The sequence below is a fragment of the Dipodomys merriami genome, unplaced genomic scaffold, assembly GCF_024711535.1.
Source record: "Dipodomys merriami isolate MVZ:Mamm:240054 unplaced genomic scaffold, mDipMer1.0.p SCAF_42, whole genome shotgun sequence".
In the NCBI taxonomy this organism is placed as follows: Eukaryota; Metazoa; Chordata; class Mammalia; order Rodentia; family Heteromyidae; genus Dipodomys; species Dipodomys merriami.
In genome coordinates this window covers 4,022,658-4,037,132 of record NW_027205826.1, presented here as the reverse complement: position 1 = coordinate 4,037,132, position 14,475 = coordinate 4,022,658, and the positions used below count along the sequence as shown (strand labels likewise).

Below are 14,475 nucleotides of genomic sequence, written 5' to 3'. Positions count from 1 at the left end.
GTGTTTGTAATAAGCAAAAAAGCTCAGGGACAGCACCCAAGCCCTGAGTTCAACTGCAAAGATCAGCATGGGGCGGGGGGAGGGGGGACGGGGGGACTTATATATATAATTGTATAATAAATAATAATAAACATACAATAATAGTCGCTGGGTGCTGTAACTAACTTGAACCTGTAATCCTAGCTATTCAGGAGGCTGAGATCTGAGGATCAAAGTTTGAAGCCAGCCCTGACAGGAAAGTCCATGAGATTCATCCCCAATTAATCACCCAAAAGCTGGAAGTAGAGGTGTGGCTCAAGTGGTAGAATGGTAGCCTCAGTGCCAAAGCTCAGAGATAGTGCCCAGTCCCTAAATTCAAGCCCCAGGCCAGAAAGAAAGAAAAAGCATTTAGCCAGCACCATTCGTTCACACCTATAATCCTGTCTATTCAAGAGGCTGAGATCTAAGGATCAAAGTTCAAAGTTGTCCCAGGCAGGAAAGTCCATGAGACTTTTCAGTTAACCACCAAAAACAACCAGATGTGAGCTGGGTGCTGATGACTCACTCACTCACACCTATAAGCTATTCAGGAGACTGAAATTTGAGGATCATGGTTCACGGCCAGCCCTACTAGGAAAGTTTATAATTCCAGTTAACTATCAAGAAGCCAAAAGTAGAACTGCTCTAGTAGGGTGCTAACCTTGAACAAAAATGCTCTAGGACAGCCCAGACACACACACACACACACGCACGCACGCACGCACGCACACACACACGTCAGAAGTGGAGCTGTGCCTCAAGTGGTAGAGCTCTAGCCTCAAGCAGAAAAGCTAAGGGACAGTACCCAGGCCCTGATTTTAAGCTCTAGTACCAGCACACACACACACAAAAATCTTTTAGCCAGATGTTGGTGGTTCATACTTGTCATCCTAGCTACTCAGGAAGCTGAGATTGGAGGATCATGGTCTGAAACCATTCCAGGCAGGAAAGTCCCTGAGGCTCTTCCATTTAACCAGCAACAAGCCAAATGTGGAGGTGTGGCGCAAGTGCTAGAATACCAGCCTTGAGCAAAAAAGCCAAGTGAGAGTGCAAGCCTCTGAGTTCAAACCCCAATACTGGCACAAAGAAAAAAATAATTTAGAGCCAAACACAGTGGTGCACAACTATTCCTAACAGTTAGGAAGCTGGAGCAGGAGGACCAAGAGTTCAAAGCCAGCCTGGGCTACATAATGACACCCTGTCTCCAAAAAGAAAGAAATTTGGGAATAGGAATGTTTAATGTCTAATTGGGGGGTCTAATTGAGTTTGTAATCTCTTAGGAAATTACTCTGGTGGCACTGTCTAAATTATCGCCTGTTTGCAAATGCCTGATGAAACCTTTGCTGGTTGGTTCGCTGTGTTAAACACACATCCGTTCAGATCTCTTCCCCTTCCATCGTTTTCCCACAGTAGACATTGTCCCTAGTGTGAAAGTGGAGCCTGTCCACTGCAGTGGTCTGCTGCCGTGTGCCTCACTTCCGCAACACGCACTGAAGTGATTCCTGGGATAAAAGAGCATGCGATCCTTTCTATGAAAGAGATGCTTTGGGGGTTTCTTTGGCCTCAATTCTGTCAAGTGTTCAAATCACAGAAATTCATTTTGCACAAACTTTTTTGGGAAGCCTAAGTTGTGTAAAATGAGGCACACCTGTACACGTGCTCATGTTGAGGTGCCTCATTACTTTGTGGATATATCATACTTTTTTCAGTTCGCCATTCCAGCCTCCCAGCTTCATCCACTCCCTGTACTAGTTGAAGTAACTTGTGTTTTCAGTAGTAGTTCATAGTCTCTCATACCAAGCCTGCCTAGGAGGAAGAATCTAGGAAGAGTAGCTAAAAAATGGAAATTCAAGTCCTGCCCTTGAACACACAGCTCACCAACCACCCTGAAGAGAACACAGCAAAAATACCCCCAGAAGACCCCCCTCCACACCCCAGCAGAGATAGCGCATAAGAGTCGGAATTCCAAAGAGAAAGAATAGAATAAGCCCCTAGGCCTGTACTGCTCCCTGAGGCAGGAGGCGGCTTGCATTCCTCCAGGTGAATCCAGAGATGCCTGGGCAGAGTGAAGGGTGCCAGGGGCAGGCCCGGGGCCGTGCGGGGGAACACTAAAAGGCACTGGCATGGTGATCCTGCACGGCAGGAGCCAACGCTCATGGACACGCCCACTGAGGGGATAGCATCCCAGAAGCCTTGAGGTCTCCTCTTGTACACTCCCGCAGGAGAAGCATGCCTCCATCATTCTTCCCATGGTGGGCCCTTGCTTTTGACTCAGAAGACCTTCCCATCTCCTAAGCAGTTGATTAACCCGGCCCCTCTCCCCTTCAGCCAGCCGCACACGTTAACCCAATCACCCATGTCTGTCATCGTCCACTATGAGGTGATTTGAATTAGGTCATAGCTTGATGCTTACAAGCATAGAAAACTTGGTAGAACTGAATTACTACATGTACCCTTTTCCTTTTCCTGCTTCATGTCACATCTGACCACTTCACACCTGGATGACACGCATGTTCCTCGTGTAACTTTTACTTGGTGTTTGCGCTTCGCTTTGTTTTTGGTTTTCTTTCCTTTTTTTTTTTTTTCTCAAATTTAAATTGTAAGATACATTTTCAAACCTATCTGAGAAGCAGCCCTGCTATTGGAATGGCTTCTATGGCATAGGTTTGACAGATGTAAGTCGTGGTTCTTTGGCTCTGGTTTCTGTGCCTATTACACTTTCGCACACATTCATTAAGAGGAAGCCATTACCATCAGTGTGTCATCTTTTTTTTTTTTTTTAACTCCAGTGTGTTTTAAAACACCCATATTTCACGCAACAGTATGTTTGTTGAAATCAATGTGAGTGACTTCTTTTTCCACACTGATCCAGCATCAGATGCTGAGTTTGCCACTGGTAGAATGGTTGGAGTCAGGGTGTTTAGGCGACTCATTGCAGAAATTATCCTGTAAGAAAGAGAATCCAGGTAGGGAAGACAGATTTAAGTACTATGCAGCTCAAAAATGACAATTACATTGTCATTTTCATTGTGAATACTTTTAGGTTCTATATTGGCTGTGATCTTTGTACTAACTGGTATCATGGAGAATGTGTTGGCATCACAGAAAAGGAGGCTAAGAAAATGGATGTGTACATCTGTAATGATTGTAAACGGGCACAAGAGGGCAGCAGTGAGGAATTGTACTGTATCTGCAGAACACCTTATGATGAGTCACAGTGAGTTCTGATAAGAGCATCATATTTAATAATGTAGGAAGCCACATTGCTCTGACTGGTTTACTTATTTATTTTAAAAATAAAAAGCAAGATCTTTTTCTGCATATATTAAACACTTACATTACAAATTCTTTTCCAATTTTTTTTTCTCTTTTCTCCTCTTTACCTCCCCTTCAAAATTTATGTTGCCTCATACTGAATGCTTGTGACACATTGGGGGGAAATGTGGTTTAATAGTAGAATTGATTCTTCAATGTGTAACGTAGAAATTAATGAGATTAAAACAGCCTGACTTACTTGGACTTAGTGTTTGAAATGGCACTTAAATTGTAGGAGAGAAAAACACTAATTACGTATAAACTTTGAGACATTGCTATTAGCTTACAGGATTCTGAACTCCCACTTGAAATGGTATTAGTTGAAAGATTTTTGGTTTTATTTTGCTTGGGGCTTTAAAAAAATCAATTAAATGTCTTACATTTTTCTTCAAATTGGTTCTCCAATATTATACAATGTTCATAATAAACTTTGCTATTCTTAACTTCAAAAGTACTAAATTGACCCATTGGATTTCAACCTCAAGACTAGTAAAATGATCCTAATATAACGTTTATATCCTGGGGCTTACTAAGTTTTCAGTTGCATGTTTTGTTATTTGTAAAAGTCAATGATGAGATGCAATGTTATCCTGTCCACTCGGAGCTCACTTCTGTTTTGGATCTTCCAGATTTTACATTGGCTGTGATCGGTGTCAGAACTGGTACCATGGGCGTTGCGTTGGCATCTTGCAGAGTGAGGCAGAGCTCATTGATGAGTATGTCTGTCCGCAGTGCCAGTCCACGGAAGATGCCATGACCGTGCTCACGCCGCTGACAGAGAAAGATTATGAGGGCTTGAAGCGGGTGCTCCGCTCCCTGCAGGTGAGGCGCCTCCTGGGACACACTGAAAATGCCACGTGGGTCGCGTTTGAGCTTCCCCCCGTCATGGAGAATGTGGTTAGTGGCTGGCTCTCAACTCGTAAGGCGGAGGGCTTGACACACCACAGTCTTTCCTCGCCCCCCCCCCCCCAACACACACACACACCAGTTCTGGGAGGCTTACCATCTCCACATGCCACCTCCATGGTTGTTTACCTGATCTCTCACTTGAAGTGCCTCCCTGATTTTGGCTAACTTTTCACATGGCTCACACCTGTGATCCCAGCTACTCAGGAGGCTCAGAGCTGAGCATTGCAGTTGAAAGTCAGCCCAGACAGGAAAGCCCATGAAACTCTTATCTCCAGTGAACCCCCAGAAAACTGGAAGTGGCACTGTGGCTCAAAGTGGTAGGAGTACTAGCTTGAGCAAAAAAGCTTAGGGACAGCACCCAGGCCCTGAGTTCAAGCCCCACAACCGACGAAAAGAGAAAAAGTAAAAAGAAAATTAATCTCACAGCACAGATTGGAAAACAGTTGGATTCAAGTCTACTTATTCACCCCTTTGTTAAAAACTAAAGGGGCTAGGCATTGTTGGCATCATTAGGGAGTGTTCACCAGCTATTTCAAACCCAGAGCACTAGAGTGGAACTTTCCTCCTGCTATAATCTGAAACATGAGAACTAGAAGAACTGGAAGGAGAAGGGGAATTCACTGTGGCTGAGTGTTGTTTAACTTCACGTCTCTGCCACCTCATTAGCTGAAAGTGGTCACTGTGACGCACTGTGAGCCCATCCACCCCGGCTTTACAAAGACAGCAGTGCCAATAGCGCTCAGCTGGCAGCTCAGCCCACCCCACCCCCACCCCCCCCACCCAGCAGCCTGGAGTTGCCTCCCTCACCTCAGTGCAAATAGTCCAGCCATGCATGTAAAACTCACTCTTGGAGCTAAAAGGTGTATTGATTTGGTAACGAACGTGAAAAATTGAAGTAACATTGGGTTCTTTTAAAGATTTGGGGGATAGGGGCTGGGAAGGTGGCTCAGTGGTAGAGCGCTAGCCTTGAGCTGAAGAGCTGAGGGTCAGCGCCCAGGCCCAGAGTAAAAGATTTGGGGGACGTACATTAATTATGCAAGGACAGGCTGGTGAGGACACCTCCATGTTGGTGATTGCTGTGCATACATACAACACTCCCGCCCTCACCCACCCCCACTTGGTCTCGCCCTCCAGTCTGTATTTCTGACAGTGATGTCTGTTTTATTATAGGCCCATAAGATGGCTTGGCCTTTCCTTGAACCAGTAGACCCTAATGATGCACCAGATTATTATCGTGTGATTAAGGAGCCGATGGGTAAGTATTTTGAGTTGAATGTGAACTTCATTGAGAAGTCTCGAGAGCTATTTTATCACCCATAAAATTGATACACCATGAGTGGGCTGGGAATGTGGCTCAGTGGTAGAGTGCTTGCCTTGCATGCATAAAGCCCTGGGTTTGATTCCTCAGCACCACATAAGCAAAAAGAAAAAAGCCAGAAGTGGCGCTGCGGCTCAAGTGGTAGAGCACTAGCCTTGAGCTGAAGAGCTGAGGAACAGCGCCCAGGCCCTGAGTTCAGGCCCCACAACCGGACCAAAAAAAAAAAATTCACAGGGCCATGGTATATATTCAGCGCAACAATGTTCATAATTCCAAAACAGCGTGAATGAATTAAATAGCCATAAATAGAAGAGTAGCTAAGACAGTGGTATATGAATAACCATTATGTAGCTGTGTAAAAGAATGAAGCCAGTGAATCTCCTCCTCCCTATCATCTCTTCCTCAATACAGACCTAAGACTATAGATTCATTTCCCAGAGAGGAAATGGTATAACTGATCATGTTAAGATGAATACCTACCAGTGCTTGTGTGGGTTGTGTTTGTGTTTGTTTTTGGTGGGAGGGAGTGGTGGGGCCAGGGCTGGACTTGAACTGAAGGAACATGTTCATCATCTCCCTTAGCTTTTGCACTCAAGCCTGGTACCCTGCTTGCTACATGATCCATACTTCCAAGTCTGGTTTTTTTACTAGTTAATTGGAAATAAGAGTCATAGATTAGTCCACCCAGGCTGGCTTTGAACCATGACCTTCGCATCTCAGATTTCCTGAGAAGCTAGGATTATAGGCATGAGCCACCAGTACCCAATGAGGAGGTTTGTGTTTGATGGCAACTTTGAAGAGGAGAGAAAGAAGAAAAATTAGCCAGGTGCCTGTAATCCTAGCTACTTGGGAAGCTGAGACCAGAAGATTGCATGCTGTTCAAAGCCAGCCCAGGCAGGAAAGTCTATGAGACTCTTTACCTCACAGAAATTACTCAGAAAAGCCAAGATTGGAGCTGTGGCTCAAGTAGTAGCAAAAGAAACTCAGGGATGGTGCTAGGCCCAGAGTTCTTCAAGCCTTAGGACCAGAAAAGAAAAGAAAAGAAAAGAAAAAGGGCACAGTTGAAATGGTCTTCAAAAAACACAGTCAGCTGGGCGCCGGTGGCTCACGCCTGTAATCCTAGCTACTTAGGAGGCTGAGATCTGAGGATCACAGTTCAAAGCCAGCCCGGGCAGGAAAGTCCATGAGACTCTTATCTCCGATAAACCACTAGAAAACCAGAAGTGGTGCTGTAGCTCAAGCAGTAGAGCTCTCGCCTTGAGCTGAAGAGCGCAAGGACAGCACCCAGGCCCAGAGTTCAAGCCCCACGACCGACAAAAAAAAAAAAAACAGTCATGAGGAACTTAATGACAAGGTACATTACTTTTTTTTTTTTCCTTTTTTTGTTGGTTGTGGGTATTGAACTCTGGGCCTGGGTGCTGTCCCTGAGCTCTTCAGCTCAAGGCAAGTACTCTAACACTTGAGCCACAGCACCACTTTGGGTTTTCTGGTGGTTCATTGGGGATAAGAGTCTCATAGACTTTCCTGCCTGGTCTGGCTTTGAATCATAATCCTCAGATCTCAGCCTCCTGAGTAGCTAGGATTACAGGCGTGAGTCACTGGTGCCCAGCAATAAGGTACATTTCTAAACATTGCGCTGTTAGGTAACTTTGTTGTTATATGAGTATCATTCCCATATTAACTGTACAGACATATTGGTACAATTAAGATGGCTGTGACATCCCCAGGGGATGTTCTCTTACAGTAGCACACTCTTATACAGGGCCATCCTTGACTGAAACATCTTTTCAGTCAAGTGACTGAATAGTTACTTTTGTACTCCTGGTTTTAAAGACTAAAGAAGTACAGCATTCACATATTTTAGATTTGTGTAGTTCCCTTTTTGACAATTACTGTTTATTAAAGTAATAAATTCTTCTAATTAAAAATAAATTACAGGTGCCGGGCGCTAGTGGTTCACGCCTGTAATCCTAGCTACTCAGGAGGCTGAGATCTGAGGATCACAGTTCAAAGTCAGCCTGGGCAGGAAAGTCCCTGAGACTCTTTATCTCCAATAAACCACTCGAAAACTGGAAGTGGTGCTGTGGCTCAAGAGGTAGAGTGTTCGCCTTGAGCTGAAGAGCTCAGGGACAGTGCCCAAGCCCAGAGTTCAAGCCCCACAACCAAAAAAATAAATAAATAAAAATAAAAAATAAATAAATTACAGAGGGGGTTGGGATGACTTAGTGGTAGAGCTCTTGCCTTGCATGCATGAGGCCTGGGTTCGATTCCTCAGCACTACATAAGCAGAAAAAGCCAGAAGTGGCACTGTGGCTCAAGTGGTAGAGTGCTAGCCTTGAGCTGAAGAGCTGAGGGACAGCGCCCAGACCCAGAGTTCAGGCCCCACAACTGACTAAATTAATTAATTTACAGGGGTTGGGAATGTGGCTTAGTGGTAGAGTGCTTGCGTAGCATGCATGAACGCCTGGGTTCGATTTCTCAGTACCACATAAGGAGAAAAGGCTAGCCATGTGCTGGTGGCTCTCGCCTGTAATCCTAGCTACTCAGGAGGCTCAAGAGGCTGAGATCTGAAGATCACGGTTCAAAGCCAGCCCGGGCAAAAAAGTCCGTGAAATTCTTACCTCCAATAAACCACCAGAAAACCAGAAGTGGCGCTGTAGCTCAAGTGGTAGAGTGCTAGCCTTGAGCTGAAGAGCTGAGGGACAGTGCTCAGGCCCAGAGTTCAAGCCCCATGACAAAAATAAATAAATAAATAAAAGAGTTTCACAGCTTTTCCTGCCCAGGCTGGCTTTGAACCCAGCCTAGCTGTGAAACTCTTTTTTTTTTTTTTTTTTAATGTGTCCGGTCATGGGGCCTGAACTCTGGGCCTGGGCGCTGTCCCTCAGCTCTTCAGCTCAAGGCTAGCGCTCTACCACTTGAGCCACAGCGCCACTTCCGGCTTTTTTCTTTTTGCTTATGTGGTGCTGAGGAATCGAACCCAGGGCCTCAGGCATGCAAGGCAAGCACTCTACCACTGAGCCACCTTCCCAGCCCCTGTGAAACTCTTATCTCCAATAAAGCACTCAGAAAACTGGAAATGGCCCTGTGACTCAAGTGTTAGAGTGCTTGCCTTGAGTTGAAGAGCTGAAGGTCAGTGCCCAGGACCAGAGTTCAAGGCATGACCAACCAAAAAGTGAGAAAGAGAGAGAAAGCTGGAAATGGTGCTGTGGCTCAAGTGGTAGAGTACTAGCCCTGAACACAAGATGCTCAGGGACGGTGTCCATGCCCTAAGTTCAAGCCCCAGAACCAGCAAAAAATAAATAAATAAAATACAGCTAGGAGCTTCACATTCACTCAGTTTGCTTGCTCAGCTAATGAGCTACTTAATCCACACCTCTAGACAGGCTTTTTGTTAGTTATTTGGAGAATATAGTCTCACAGACAAATCTACCCAGAGTGGCATCAAATTGGACTCTTAGATCTCAGCCTCCTAAATAACTAGAATTACAGGTATGAGCTATTGGTACCTGACCAACTTTTTTTTTTTTTTTTTTTTTTGGCCATGGGGCTTGAATTCTGGGCCTGAGCGCTGTCCCTGAGCTCTTCAGCTCAAAGCGAGTGCTCTACCACTTGAGCCACAGCACCACTTCGGATTTTCTGGTGGTTCATTGGAGATAAGAGTCTCATAGAGTTTCCTGCCTGGGCTGGCTTTGAATCGTGATCCTCAGATCTCAGCCTCCTGAGTAGCTAGGATTACAGGTGTGAGCCACAATCACCTGGCTCCAACATTGTTTTTAATCAAATAAAATTAAAATAATTTATTTCCCTCTCCATTAATTTGTTTTGCTATTATTTGTATATAGCTTTTGCTTATATAATCAACAAAGTATTGTCTTTGTTCATAAATCTGCCTGTATTTTATTTCTTGGTCATAGGGTATCGATACTTCATATGCTTAAGTAAAATACTTTAGGAATCTTTAACTACCGTTGCCTTCATGAGAAGTGCAAAATGTTTCTCTCTCTTTTCTATTTCTCTATTTTAACCCTGTTACACTAAAATATATTCTTGGTAAAACTTTAAATAAAAACATACACTTTCTGGGCTAGGAAGATGGCTCAGTGGTAGAGTGCTTGCCTCGCATGCCTGAGGCCCTGGGTTTGATTCCTCAGCACCACATAAACAGAAAAAGCCACAAGTGGTACTATGGCTCAAGTGATAGAGCACTACACTAGCCTTGAGCCGAAGAGCTCCGGGACAGCGCCCAGGCCCAGAGTTCAAGACCCACACCCAACAAACACACACACACACTTTTACACTTTCAAGCTAGGCAAGATGATTCACACCTGTAATCTCAATACTTGAGATGCTAAGTCAGGAAAATCATGAGTTTGAGTCAAACCTAGTTTCCATAACAAGTTCCAAGACAACCTGAGCTAAATATGCAGAACTGTCTCAGAAAATATAAAGAAAGGGGCTGGAAGGTGGCTCAGTGGTAGAGTGCCTGCCTGCATGCATGAGGCCCTGGGTTTGATTCCTCAGCACCACATAAGCAAAAAGAAAAAAAAAAGCCAGAAGTGGCACTGAAGCTCAAGTGGTAGAGCGCTAGCCTTGAGCTGAAGAGCTGAGGGACAGTGCCCAGGCCCAGAGTTCAGGCCCCATGACCGGACCCAAAAAAAAAAAAGTATAAAGAAAAACAATACTTCAAGAAATTGAGCCAATTTCAGCAAATATGTCTGTAGTCTTTTTGTGTACTCTTGAAAAGCACTAGAAATTAGCACACTGTCTTACACACTATTTGGTGTACAAATGTAGCTGTCACAGAGATGGAGTAAAATGTGAGATTGACCACCACTATCTACCACATAACAAAATAATAATAATAATGACAACAGTGTGGATATCCCAATAGAAGAATGGGCAAAGTACATATTAAACTCAGAAAAAATACAGGTTAGGTTTTTTTTGTTTGTTTTTTGTTTTTTTTTTGCCAGTCATGGTGCCTGAACTCTGGGCCTGGGCGCTATACCTCAGCTCTTCAGCTCAAGGCTAGTGCTCTACCACTTGAGCCACAGCACCACTTCCAGCTTTTTCTGCTTATGTGGTGCTGAGGAATCGAACCCAGGGCCTCAGGCATGCAAGGCAAGCGCTCTACCACTGAGCCACCTTCCCAGCCCCAGTGTTTGACTTTTCATGTCTTAAAAAACTAACCTGTAGGGCTGGGAAGGTGGCTCAGTGGTAGAGCGCTTGCCTTGCATGCCTGAGGCCCTGGGTTCGATTCCTCAGCACCACATAAGCAGAAAAAGCTGGAAGTGGTGCTGTGGCTCAAGTGGTAGAGCGCTAGCCTTGAGCTGAAGAGCTGAGGGACAGCGCCCAGGCCCAGAGTTCAGGCCCCACGACCGGACCCAAAAAAAAAGAAAAGAAAAGAAAAGTCAAACACTTTCCTTGTCTAGGTTGTTAAAAGATAAAATTTTAACATAAGCCTACTAACAGCTATTCTCAGGCTGTTCTATCAGGCTGCAAATCAGAGCTCCCACAACCCTTCTTTAGACTCCCCTTCACTAAACTCACCAAACTCAGGAAATGCTTAAATTTATGAGTTTGTTAAAACGGATATTACAGTTGGGCACTAGTGGTGCACGCCTGTAATCCTAGCTACTCCAGAGTCTGAGAACTGAAGATCATGGTTCAAAACCAGCCCAGACAGGAAAATCCATCAGATTCTTTTTTTTTTTTTTTTTGCGTCCAGTCGTGGGGCCTGAACTCTGGGCCTGGTCGCTGTCCCTCAGCTCTTCGGCTCAAGGCTAGCACTCTACCACTTGAGCCACAGCGCCACTTCCGGCTTTTTTTCTTTTTTCTTATGTGGTGCTGAGGAATCGAACCCAGGGCCTCAGGCATGCAAGGCAAGCACTCTACCACTGAGCCACCTTCCCAGCCCCTCAGATTCTTATCTCTAGTTAACCACCAGAAAGCCAGAAGTGGAACTGTGGCTCAAGCAGTAGAGTGCTAGCCTTGAACACAAAAAGCTCAAGGAAAGCACCTGAGTTCAAGCCCCAGGACCAGTACAAAAGAAGAAAAAAAAACAGGAGTGGTATTACAAATCTGCGCATGATGGCTTATGCCTATAATATTCCTAGCTGCATAGGAGGCTGAGATTGAGAGGATCATGGTTCAAGGCCAGCCTGGGCAAAACGTTCACCAATAGCTGGGTGCTATGGTGGTGCAAGCCTGTTATCCCAATTACTTGACAGACTGACATGATCGAGGTTCCAGACCAACTCAGGCAAAATAGGCCAGACTCCCATCTCAAAGGAAGAAGATAGGTGTGGCCTGCACCTGTCAGTCCAGCTGCGGTATGAAGATAGGAGGGTCAGCCTCTAGTATGGACTCAGGCAAGAAGCAAGACCCTAAAATCAGGGCAGGCTGGGCACCAGTGGCTCATACCTGTAATTCTAGCTACTAAGGGAGACTAAGATCTGAGAATCAGGGTTTGAAGCCAGCCTGGACAGGCTGGCCCACAAGCCACTAAAATGCCAGAAGTGGAGGTGTGGGTCAAGTGGTAGAACACTAGCCTTGAGAAAAAGCTTAGGAATAGTGCCTGAGCCCTGAGTTCAAGGCTCAAGACCAGTATACACCCACACACACAAATAATTGATGCAAAAAAGGACTAGAGGGATGGTTTAGCAGTGGCTTGCTGGTATTATAATGTATACAAATGAACCCAGATGAAAAAATGCAGAGAACAAAGGCTAGGAAGAGGGTTGTACCGTCTTCCTGGAACTTCCACACCTTTAGCTACCCATAAGTTCCTGGAACCAAGACTCTTGAGGGTTTTTTGTGTTGTTGTTGTTTTCCCCAGAGACTGGAACTTGAACCTAAGTATCTGACTCTTCCTCATTGGCTGGCAATCTGTCGCTCAGCCCCACCTTTGAGGCTTCATTCTAGAGGCTCCTTTTATAGAGGCTTCATTACATAGCCATGATTTAGTACACAGCATCAGTCATAGTGATGAGCTTCACCTCCCCTTTCTCCTTCCCAGAGGTTGGAAGGTGGAACTGAAAGTTCCAGTCCTCTAGTCAGGCCTTGGCCTTCCTGGTAACCTGTCCCCTTCCTGAAATGACTAGGAACCCCCAGCCACCAGGCATCTCAAGCCTTCAGCACACACATCACCTGCTGTGTGCCAGGAAATGGATGCTGACCAACTTCCTCATATTATAGGGGGGGGGGGCACCACCCAATGATAGCGGCTTTGCCTGCCTCTCATCTGTACCTAGTATTTCATACCATTGTGTTTATTCCTATCATCTACTGTCATTACCACCATGAATGGGTAAGTTAGTACGTCCCAAACAGAAGATAACAATCAAAATGAATGAAAAGACAAGACCATGTAAAATCTGGGACAAGGATTTTTTTTTTTTTTTTTGTGAAAATACTGTACAGAGGGGTTACAATTACATGGGCAAGATAATGAGTACATTTCTTATCAAGCATTGTAGCCTCCTCCTTTGTTTCCCCTTCCCATCCCTTTCCATCCTCCCCCCCCCCTCCCCTGGGACAAGAATTTTTTAAAAAGAGGTTTGTTCACATTCTAGATTACCACTTTCTCTTCACACATACACTGCACTTACAAGCTCTTCCCTGTAATTAAAAGCAAAAGCATCGGGCTGGGAAGGTGACTCAGTGGTAGAGTGCTTGCCTTGCATGCATGAGGCCCTGGGTTCGATTCCTCAGCACCACATAAGCAAAAAGAAAAAAAAAAGCCGGAAGTGGCGCTGTGGCTTAAGTGGTAGAGTGCTAGCCTTGAGCTGAAGAGCTGAGGGACAGCGCCCAGGCCCAGAGTTCAGGCCCCACAACCGGACCCAAAAAAAAAAAAAAAAAAAGCTAAAGCATCTTCACAGCGCCCAAGAGTTTTCTTAAAAACCCGATCAAAGGCAAAATTGGGAAAGTGCTAGAATGTACTCTATAAATTGCAAACTAGACTCCAGGATAAATCAGCTCAGTTTTATTATTGTTTTAGCAAAAAATCTATTCTCTAGTCAGAACTGCAGAATACGTTCATTTACAGTGGGAAAATCTTAAAACTTGGGGAATCTTTTTTCCTTTTCTGTTTTTAAGACCTTGCCACCATGGAAGAAAGAGTACAGAGACGGTATTATGAAAAGCTGACCGAATTTGTGGCAGACATGACCAAAATTTTTGATAATTGCCGTTACTACAATCCTAGTGACTCCCCTTTTTACCAATGTGCAGAAGTTCTCGAATCATTCTTTGTGCAGAAGTTGAAAGGATTCAAGGCCAGCAGGTAAGCAAATGGGCTCCACATTCTGCAGGGATTCAGCCCAGGAACTCTGTACACGGTGCTATCTAAGGAATCAGTCTGCGCAGCATATGTAGCCAGTGTGAACCTTCAAATAAAAAAAGTTTTGAAAAATCAATACTCTTGTATTATGACATACTACCAGGACAAGTTTTTTTCTTTTTCTTTTTTTTTTTTTTCCAAATTGAACAAGCATTTATCAAGCACGCACAGAACAGAAGATGCTGCCTTCAGGATCCCTTGAGAGCTCGTTCCTCTTGAGTTTCCATGCAGTAGAGAATTACAGAAGTATAAAATGTCCCCTCGGGTGCTTTAACTGCTGGAAGAGCACTGAGCAACTTGCTTGAGCCGGTTACTGAGGCCTTCATCGTTCTTAGGTTTCTGAGTCCCATGCACATCCCCCATCTCAAGCCTGTGACTTCCTTCCTTCCTATGGATACCTGCCTTCCTTTTCTGGGATAACTGCAGCCATTCTGCAGCCTGGAGATTCTCACTGTGCCCTGTCCACCAGCCCCAGTTGGACCATCCCTAGGTGCTTGGATTGGGTAGACTGGGGCTGGGTTGGTGCCTGGATGTCTTCATATTGTCTGGTGAATTCCTACGGGACACCACACAA

General features: G+C 45.0%; 1 protein-coding gene across 8 annotated transcripts in view; it reads left to right on the top strand.

Moving 5' to 3' along the window:
• Bptf (bromodomain PHD finger transcription factor) overlaps window positions 1-14,475 on the top strand; it is a 130,123-nt gene that overhangs the window by 113,067 nt on the left and 2,581 nt on the right. For 6 of the 8 annotated variants that reach the window (XM_069993103.1, XM_069993101.1, XM_069993099.1 and 3 more), the window contains 3 exons: window positions 3,963-4,155; window positions 5,413-5,497; window positions 13,658-13,844. In XM_069993103.1, coding sequence (XP_069849204.1) covers window positions 3,963-4,155; window positions 5,413-5,497; window positions 13,658-13,844 — 465 coding nt within the window. Of the gene's footprint in view, window positions 1-3,061; window positions 3,236-3,962; window positions 4,156-5,412; window positions 5,498-13,657; window positions 13,845-14,475 lie in introns of all 8 variants that reach the window. The other 2 variants (XM_069993100.1, XM_069993096.1) reach the window with 1 other exon arrangement.